Here is a 10530-nt window from a genome sequence, read left to right as displayed (position 1 = left end):
TTTTATTATTAGTTCATTAGGATGTCATGGGTCTTGTCCCGACATCCATCTCAGTTGTTTAGAGGCTTCATAGACATTCAGATGTTAGTTTTGAGTCTTATATTTCCTGTTTTAATGGTTGAGACTTAAGTAGCCATTTTGGCTAGTTTGAATGATTTCTTTAAAAGACATTCTAAGTTATTTCATAAGTTCCTTATTTGGGGTATTTCTGATGTTTAAGTCTTCTGCTGAGTAAGTAAGTCAGGCCAAGGGTTCGCTTGGGCCAACAATGGTTCTCGAGTGCCAGTCTCGCCAGGAAGTAGGCTCGGGGCGTGACAATTTATTTTTCATCATGTCTCTTAACCAAGCATAATGTTTGTCCGGTGGTAAATCCTAAACACGAATCTATTCAAGTGGTATGCAAGAAAGATCGAAATATGCCAAAGATCAATTACACTCTAGGTCGAAAGTAGAACCCCATTTTCTATGGGAACGATCCAACTCTTTAGTCGGGTTATTATATTGCTAACAATCGTCTACACTTTCTTGAAGAGGTGTAATTGGGTGTTTATCAGTCACTTGAAAATTCAGTGTTGTATTTTGATGAAGTGACAAACTTTTTTTTTTAAAACAATCTGATAAAAAACTCATCCCATGAATATCAATCTTACAATAGATGTAAACTGATAGACCAAGAAGTGTGATGGTAAACTCCCTGACGTGATATTTGATTGGGAAGAACAGAAGCAAGTTCGAAAGCAGGTTCAAGGAGCAAAAAATGATGATCAAGAAGGCAAAGGGGGAATTAAAAGATGTTATTGTTTCCCTTGACAAAACTCTTGGGAGCTAACTTAGAAAATATTTCTTAGAAAGAGCCACCTTTTGAATATCAAAACCATATTAAATCTTACCATATTAGTGTTATAAGATAATGTAATTGTCTATTTGATTTGGTCTTTATGGTTTATAGATGAACTCAGGATATTCATATGTTCTAGGATGAATTGTAAAGAAACACATTTTTGTTTATAAAGTAACCTTGTTCTATAGTACATAATCCCACTCAAAAAATGTACAATTCAGACAGCACACCCCTTTCGTAAAGCTCCTCAAGCACCTTCCGGGACAACACTGATTACAAACTGTCCACAATGGACTCGAACACCCAATAACTTCAACCAAAAGCTCAAATAAATAATACTTCCATGAATACTTCCATGGTTCAGCAAGAAAAATATAAATCTGTACAGCATGAGTTTGTATGTAAAAGCATCATAATCCAACTAAACTGTGCAGTCCCGATAACCCAGCACTTCATCTGGAACTAACAAGTCTCTAGAACATGAAAACCAACATTGATTCATCAAGCATTAACAGTCTTCATTCCATCTGCAAATACAAAGCGCATTCTTATGCATGTAAACTTGTTCCAAAAACAATGAAGCAAACTGAACTTTTCAACCATAACACCATTTGATAAGGCGGTCATACAACTATTGATCAGAATCCTTTGGCAGTTGCTGCATAGTTCGTTCTCTTAATCAAATTAATTTTCCTTCAGTAAACACTTCGAAAGAAATACAAGTAAAGATAGATACCAGACCTGAAAAACACGCTCCACCAGTAGATATGCTCCAAATTACAATATTTGACCCATCTTTATGATTCACTGACATGTCTGAAAACAGTGATAGATTTACTTTGATCTTGTTCAGTAAAGGATTACATCCTTTCTTTTTCAACCTTGTTAACACATGAAAATCTATCAGGGCCCTCATAAAAGGATCCTCCTAACGGGACATACTAAGCCACAGATGTTAAGGGAGATACCTGTGCTTCTAACTCAGCTATTCTTTGTAAAGATAATTGTTCAACACATGCACGACGTTTGCGTTCTTCTTCCAGCAACCCAGTCATCTGATAGCGCAGCTCAGCCATTTCTTGAGCTAAATCCTCTGATTCTTCTTTGGCTTTTAGCTTTTCCATTCTCAGCTTTTCCTACCCATTCAAATTAATGGACCAACAGCATTAAATCACATTAAGACTTGGATGTAAATGTTTCTACGGATGTCAACTACAAAAAATACCTTAAGCTGCTTTACAAGTGATTCATAATTCTTTATTTGACCTGCCATTTTCTTCATCTTGTCAGTCAAGTCCACATCTGATAGCCCTAGAGAAGCCAGTTTGATAAGGAGTGGACCCAAAATGTCACCACAGCAGCTTAAATGAAAGGAATAGTGTGAGACACAATGTAAAAATAGTTGGAAAGATGACTTAGCTTTACTATAATTATAGGTATTTAGCACAGAAATTCTTAATACAAGCATGGTCAACTACATGACAATACACAATCACTATCTCCAACAAACTACAAAATGCATCTACCAAATGTGAAAATCATGAGACAATTTGCTTTATTAGATGAATCATATACTAAGAATTTACTCTGGAATAAGTATGGTTCTTTCACATCAACAACTTGTCACCAACATCTGATCTTATATTAATTAATTAACATTAATCATTCATCATCTTAAGCCAATAAGGTAATGGTAGACTAAGATCTGAGTATATGCTCACTGCATACCTAGAAGCACTGTCATCATCTTTACTTGAGGAGCTGTCATCATTGTTCGGTATCAAACCACGAAATAGCTCCTCTACTTTTTCAGAAAATGTTCTGGCATTCAATTCAGACGTCTGGAGTTGTTCCCTAAGATTTACATTTTCCTTTTCTAAGCTTTCGATAACTTTCTCTGCATCATAAATTTGAAGTTGGAGGTCATGAATAAGCTCGTTCATCATAGCACTATCTTGAGCCGTTTCATCCTGGGATTTCTTTGCTTTGAAATAATTCTGCTCCATGGCTTTCAAATCAAGCTTCATACTCTCTATTTCGAATTGATGCTCTAGACCTACGGATGCTACTGACTCCTCTAGTTTCTCAATGCACAAAGCTGAACCCTCTATCTCCAACTCTTTGTTTTCCAACTGCTGCAACAAATATAAGCGTTCAGCATTTGACGTTTCCAACTCTTCCCTTAACCTTGTAACCTCTTCTTCCATGTTTTCAAGGTTTGCAAGTTTCAATTGAAGGCTGCATACGCACTTACTCAGAGAATCCATCTCTTCATTCCTCAAATTCAGCTGATCCTGCAGGTAATCTACAACGAATATATTGGAAATGGTGGGACTAAAATGGGCAATCCAAGTCAACAACAAATAAAATAGATACCATTTTCACTATTGAAGAGAACCAATCTTATATGACAAGCTACAAAATATAAAGGGTATGACCGATAGAAAATTCCTAGTAAATAATGACCAGATAAAGGTGCAAGTTTGCAAAAGACTATGTTGCTCGAACTCTCCAAAAATGTTGTCGCACACGTGTCGACTCTCCAAAAATAACTGCTTTTGGAGAATGCACCCATCAACATTTTGAAGAGTCCGAGCAACAAAAGAAAAATATATAAACCAGAAAAAGACGATACGCGTCCATAAAAAGGTGATATTGCTCCAAGGAAAATGCTAAACGTTCATATGATGGCAAAAGATTACTTCAACTTGAGAATCAACAGTCAACTACCATTTTAGTCCTATCAGTGGCATAAGCTTGAATTCTCTTCCTTTTTTGAATATTTCTACGGTCTGGGGCTCCGAGCACCAGGAGTCCAGGAGGAGTATACTTTAGGTAAGAATAAGTAATGTTTACCAAGTAAAATAAAAATTAGTCACATATAATGTAATAGAAATATTTTGGAGTGATACCTATCTCTTGGGAACAGTTCTCCAGCTCACTTTTCAGCTTCTGGGTGTGATATTTGTCTTCTTCTCGGGCCTCAGATAATGTCTGCACATGCTGTTCTATTTTCTGTAAAATAGATTTAATAGAAATAGTCAAATTTTCACCTTAGTCTCCAAGATTTTCAACTAGATAGTAGAATGTTCATGATTGACAACATAAGTTGATTGTATTCATAGTGGTTATTTTCAGTCCAGTGGTCAACTACTCGAAATTAATTTGTGATGACAATAAGTTGTGTTAACACATTATATCTTTACAAGATGATATAGTTCATACTTCATAGTTGTTTTTAGAGACTACTCTATTCCATTCCCAGAACCAACATACGATAAGATTGCCAATTGCCATGCAGTCGAATTTCTGAAAAACTTTACCATCCTCTTTACATTAGTTTATGGATTATAAAAATCAACATAAGACAAATATAGCATACATAAAGATTATTAGAAGCTTTAAATAATAATAAATCTTGTTACACTAGAACATATAAAACCTCATGGTTAGCAAAAGTAAAAGAGGAAAGTGTGCCAGCTCCTCATAATTTTGATTACTAGAAACTTGATTGTGCATAGGTAAAGGGTAAGTACCGAAACATACATGAAAAAAAAGCAGTTAAATGGCATGGGTAAAGGGTAAATATTTATTGGAAGGCAAAACTAAAGTCTTGTCTTGTCTTCTTTTTATTTTTGGGTGGGGAGGGCAGGGGCTCTTCCACTTGCTAAAAGGAGACGAGGCACAAATTTGCAAAATTAGGAGGTAAGATACAAATGATATTTTACACAAAAAGGAAAAGCTATTAACCGCTCCAACCTATTCGCATGGAGACATCCAAAAGACCTTTCATATGATTCTACATTTGTATGTTCCAAGATCAACAGCAATGATCATACTTTGTGCTCCTCTAGATTTTTAAATTTATGTCAACGCTATTGTCACAGAGGAGTATAAAAGCACATCAATTTTACTAACAAGAATGCAGAACATCACCAGCTTTATAGCCAAATGAGTAGATGGTACTACTCAACTAGTAAAGGTAGTTTTGGGAGTCAAAAAACTTGTGAAGCCCCAATAATTTCTATAATTAATTCGGACTAATTTAGAGCTAAAGGATGAAATTTAATCAAATTTGAGTTATGCGGGGCCCGCGCAAGCGTAACTAAGTCATGGGAACTCTTGTAATTAATATTGGTATAGCTTGTAATAAATTATAACTCCATGGGATAAGTGGTTGAATTAATTGAATGAATCAACATTATTAGATTTTTTGGAGAATAATTATTTATCAATGAATAAGCAATGATTAATGGGGATAATCATTCAACCAATGATCACTTGGCAAGATAAGAAAGGAAATTTGGAATCGATGGATTACTTGGCAGTGACTAAGAGGGGGAAAAAGGATTACATAGAGACAAAATGAGCAAGAAAAAAATGGAAGGAAACTGGGACTAGATTACCTAGAGACAAAATGAGAAAAAAAGAAAGGGCATTGGGACTAAGAGGGTACATGTCATGAAATGAATTGGGTGCAAAAATTAAAAGAAGGGAATAATTAAAGGTACGTCTTCTTGTGATAAAAATGAGAAAGAAACAATGAAACAGGAGGCAAAGTTGGAATGCAAATTTGGAACAAAGGATATGCTGGCAGTGAAGTCCAGCTGAAACGCCACTCTTGGTGTTGAGAAACTTTAAGAAATCAATAACGCGCATGTGGCGGTGGCGCAAGGCGTCACTTGTGGCGTCCAACTTAAATAGCCTTTAGAAGGTATTTTGGGAGAGAAAATTTAATTGTTTGGAACAAGTTGTTGGAGTTAGAAAGAAGGGAGAGCTCAAACTTTATGAATGCTATAGGCAAGTATCAAATGCATTGCTTGGTAGATTTGGTTCATTAAATACATTTCCTCATGCTCAAATATCATGGAAATTATAGATCTGTGAAGAAAATATCAAGAACCTTTAAATTACACAAGTCATGAAAAATCTAGGGTCCTTCAAAGAGGCATTCCTTTCACTCATGTTCCATGGACATCATAGACTGAACTTTTGAAGGAGTTGGATTTAAACACTGATTTCATGAAACTCTAGAAAGCTAGTTTTGAAATTGAAAAGTTTGTTGATAAAGAAGATGAATATTGTTGTGTTCTCATGAACAATGTCGTTTTTAGTTTCTAAAGGAGTGACTCGGTTCCATAACACGTGTAATGGACGAATTGGAGTTAAAACTCTAGGATTTGACTTTCGAATTGAGCAATAGGGATTCTTACTGAACTAATGAAGTTATATTCAGGTGTTGGACACTAAAGTTGACTTAGTTGGTATTGTTGTGATGTGTTATTGATTTACATAAACATAAACTCGTATATGTATATTGTAAAAGATACTTTGGGGTAAAATTTGGAAAGTGATTCGACGTATGTTCAAACTTACTACCTCTCGAAGTTTTTCCTGAAATTCATATTGTTGAACTGATTTATGTAAAACATGTTTAAAGTGTTTCTTAACTTGTGGGGGCGAGCATATTGGGATTGCACCATTTCTTGCCTTGTAAATAGTTTAGGTGCTATTTGTCATAATTTTCATAAAATGTGAAGGGCAACGTTTTTGAAAACCTTTACATATTGAAATAGCACTTGTTGAATCATTAAAGATTATATTTATTTGTTAAATATTTTACCATGAATTGTCAAAGGATTTTATTTTGCTCAAACGGTTGGATTGACTATGAAGGTCAAGGTTGAGAATTTGGGACATACAAGATTCACCGAGATTGGCTTCGAACATGTTCCTTGTAATGACATGAAACTAAACATGCCGGTGTCGGCGTAGGACCTACCTTATGGTTAGGATTATGGTAGAGTGTCCCATGAGTGGGTACTATTGTGCTACTTTATTAACATGGCTGAGTCGATTCATACAACACTTTGATGAGACAACCTGAGCAAGTAGGATATATAATACTTGCTGCTACGTACCAGTGTTATCAAAAGCAAAAAGTGCAAAAAAAAATCTAAGGTCCGTTGGGACTTCAATCGCTACACAAATAAAGAGTGAGCTTTAATATAAAAAAAAGAAGCCGCCAAGAGAGGAAAAATATATATGCCTTAGAACCATGATAATGACACGAAAGCACTCAATCCGTTTTGAGACTTGCCTCACAGCCTAAGCACGCCTTTGACAATACTGTTAGGTACATAAGCTAGTTGACTTAACATTTTTTGATGGTGAAGGTATAGTACTCCAGGTAAATGATAAAATCTCACATGATTTTGATCAAGCTTTAATGCTAAAATGAGTACTTTGAAATGTGTTTATTTTGATATTTCATTTCAATGTCTAAATTGATAATTGTTATATAAATGCCTCTTGTTAATATCAATGTCTATGCACGCCAGTTGATTTCTTTAAATCTTGTGTCACATCTTGGGGAACGGTTGTATGATACAAACTAGGCATGTGAAACTTAGATTGTTATATTCTGAGTCACTGAGACCTGTCTCGGTTTCCAAGCTTAATTCTTGTCATAGAGGCTCCAAAGAAGATAGCAGTTCTTTTGGGTTGTAATTACTATTATTCACATGGAATGCATGCATGAGACTTTTTTATTTTGATGAATATTTCATTTAAAAGAAAAATGTTGTTGATTTAACGGTTGTATTCATGCATGATTTTCAATACTTAAAGGATTGGAATGTTTCAATAGTTTTGCATTCATTGTTTAAGTGCATAATTAGGGATGATTACATGGGTTGGTTCTCTCAGGTCAAGTAGAGTTCCAGATGCCAGTCACATGGATTTGGGGCATGACACAACTTTATTAGTCTACAACATCTGAAGATGACTTGATAATGGCCAAAAGATAGAAACCAAAAGATTCACAAACAAAGATAAAGATATTTGAAATTACTCTGATCAGTTCAACACTCTGACCTTGTGAACCCCTCAGCGTATCCTTTTCTTTCCTAAGCTGCCAAACAGGGAATGAAGTTAAAGGAAGTATAGAAAGCTAACTAGCAAGAAAGTTATCACATGTCAAGTCATTATCAGAAAATAATTTGTACAACAGCTATGACCATACAAGCAGGCCAAACTAAAATAAGAAGTCAGATACCCAAATTGACTCCAACTTGGTTTACTATAGAAACATTCCGACTAGTCCACAAAAAAAATGATTCCCAAATTTTTGAATCAAGCAAAGCCAGTACAGTTAAATTACTGCACATAAGATTTCTCATTTAAAAGTGTTCACCCAATTGTTTCCAGTATTAAATTCCAGATCATTTAGTTAGATGTTTGGTTGTCACTCTTAGTTTCCATATTACTCCATAATACATGCATTAGTTAAACGGTAATTCTAGTATAATTTCATGCTGAATTCAAGGTAGATTAACAGTACAGGTAATACTAATGCATGGATCAAAGCACATGTAAAGGAAAGAATGTTGTTTTATTACTTGTTAGTTAAACCATCTTTTACTGGTTATTACTTAACTAAATCCAAAAATATTTGTAGTATTGATTTTAAATAGTTTACATTCTAACGTAATTAACAAATCATCCAACAAAATGCAAATACAGCAGTGAATGCCATTCACATAATTTTGACACGTGAATTATAATCTGCATTTAACTTGTTCATGAATCAAATAATACCCTAGCGCCATAAAAAATTCCTGAAGCTAGTTCCAGCATAACTTCCATGGATATTCAACAACAACTAGGCATCAATCCAAAACAAGTGAGGTTATTACTTTCATGGATATGCTATAACAAATATTATGATATGATTGAAGAGCAGATATTACCTCTTTACATCTTGCCCTAATCTCCAATAGCTCCTTTACATCAAAAGAGTGCTCACCACTACTTGTAGACATTCTAAAAACACGCAAATTAGTGTCCACAGAAGAAAAACAGTGCATCCAACTTAATTTATCTGGACAAGATAAAAAATAAATGGCCTCACAAGCCATAGTCATATTAAGCACCATATGAGAAATCAATTTTACACCTGACTTCTAACTCCTTATACTCACATTGATCAGATATGAACAACAATATAGCAAAAACAGAAAAGTAAGGATAACCATATGCTCATAAGAACTAGAAGAGGTTAATGGATTATCCATTTGGGACACTCAGTTCCAACTAATGTCATAATACCTGTATACTAAAAAGAATATGGATTGAAATGCACACACTCCATTTTCCCCATTTCTTGATTAATGAAAATGTTCCTTCAATATAGAGGTTCAAGGAAATGATAACCACATATCTGGTAGTAGTTCAAAATTCTTCCTGCTTCTCAATAATCACATACACTAGTGCCTAGAAACAATGACTACTAATGTATATGCATATTTTAATGCTCATTTCCCAATTACTAACCAAAAAACTAACACCTAACCTTTGGCTACCCCTCAATGGCACTAATAAGCGCACATGATACATAGGTATAGGGATGCCTATTTTACTAGGCTTAATAGAATACTCAATCAAGCATTCAACTCATGGATTACTCCCGCACCAGATACTTCTCAAGGAAACTGAAAGAAAAAAAAATAGCAAATGCCCTACACCTCGAATAATGCAGAATGGATACAGAGAATCATGTTGCCCACTTCAACTAGTTGATCAAAATGCCTACACCTTATTTATCCCATTTTCAATTAAGAAAAAAAATTCTAGAGATTGACGAAATTGATTATAATCGTGTTCAATAATTCAAACTTGTTTCAGCTTCTACACAATCACAAAATACAGGAAAAATTGTTCTAAAAAATGATTACTTACAATGATAAAGTTGCAATTATTTTTACATTCAAAAACAAATGAACATAATTTATATACAGCTGCTCCAAAAATTACATGATTAACAAAACTAACACTCGAATAGAAAAGAAAAAGAAAAATAAATACCGATTCGTGGGGGTTTACGATGCCAAATTATCCCCAGAATATCTTAAGATGTCCAAATTTTGAGCTAAAAAACGATTTGACAGAGAAATTTTGAAATGCAAGAGATTATGGGAATCGGATCTAACCCATTACAAGGGTAAACGGGTTTATTAAATGAAGGGATATTAGTAAAATCTAATTTTAATGCTTATACTCCACAAAACATTAATTTTATTTTATTAAATTTGTATTTTTTTCTAATATTTAATTATTCTTTTATTTGAATTTTATACTTGTTATGTTTACAAATAAATAATTTTTTTATATATTTAGTTATTGAAAATAAAAAACAGATAATTTTAATCATTACTCTCTTTGTTCCTTTTTACTTGTCCAATTTGACTCTTTACTTGTCATTTTTTGACAAATCAAGAAAAGATTATGTTTTTTACCTAATGTACCCTCGATTTATTTAGAGAGTTAATTTTTTTGAAAAAGATAGAACATTCTTAATTAGTAAAACTGTTATTTAGTAGTTAATTTTACAATTTAAAATTTATTTAAAAAACACTGACATTTTTTAAAGAAAAGAAATAAAGTATAAAATAAAAAGGGAGCAAATGGCATGATAATGCCTTACATGAGAGGAAACCATATGAAAATTGGTTTGTTGACCCAGCAGGGGTGTTCAAGGTTTGGATAAAAATAGATCCAAATCGATAAAATAAACCGATTTTATTTGGGTTTGGTTTGGTCTTAGATTTTTGAAAACCAATAGTATTTGGTTTGGTTATGGTTTTATTCGAAAAACCTGAAGAAATAACCTAACCGAACCGATGAATTAT

The 10530-nt window shown here is 33.9% G+C and overlaps 1 protein-coding gene across 1 annotated transcript; it reads right to left on the bottom strand.

Annotated features, from left to right (window-relative positions):
- Window positions 1-975: 975 nt before the first annotated feature.
- On the bottom strand, window positions 976-9826 carry LOC125863074 (uncharacterized). Its single transcript, XM_049543227.1, has 9 exons — window positions 9707-9826; window positions 8593-8665; window positions 7695-7754; window positions 3754-3856; window positions 2570-3146; window positions 2067-2202; window positions 1810-1977; window positions 1583-1722; window positions 976-1368 (listed from the first exon to the last, which is right to left on the bottom strand). Exons 2-8 carry the CDS (start codon window positions 8662-8664, stop codon window positions 1702-1704), a joined length of 1137 nt encoding a protein of 378 aa, XP_049399184.1. The 5' UTR covers window position 8665; window positions 9707-9826; the 3' UTR covers window positions 976-1368; window positions 1583-1701.
- Between the last annotated feature and the right edge of the window lie 704 nt (window positions 9827-10530).

Source organism: Solanum stenotomum, chromosome 4, assembly GCF_019186545.1.
Source record: "Solanum stenotomum isolate F172 chromosome 4, ASM1918654v1, whole genome shotgun sequence".
Taxonomy (NCBI): Eukaryota; Viridiplantae; Streptophyta; class Magnoliopsida; order Solanales; family Solanaceae; genus Solanum; species Solanum stenotomum.
This window is presented reverse-complemented; position numbering and strand designations above follow the sequence as displayed.

Bases quoted from the DNA above. Each gene is read 5' to 3' on its own strand.
- LOC125863074 (XM_049543227.1), bottom strand. From the start codon at position 8,664: ATGTCTACAAGTAGTGGTGAGCACTCTTTTGATGTAAAGGAGCTATTG. The intron at 7,755-8,592 runs GTAATATCTGCT...CCTGTTTGGCAG, and splicing joins TTAGGGCAAGATGTAAAGAG to CTTAGGAAAGAAAAGGATAC. The intron at 1,978-2,066 runs GTATTTTTTGTA...TTGAATGGGTAG, and splicing joins CACTTGTAAAGCAGCTTAAG to GAAAAGCTGAGAATGGAAAA.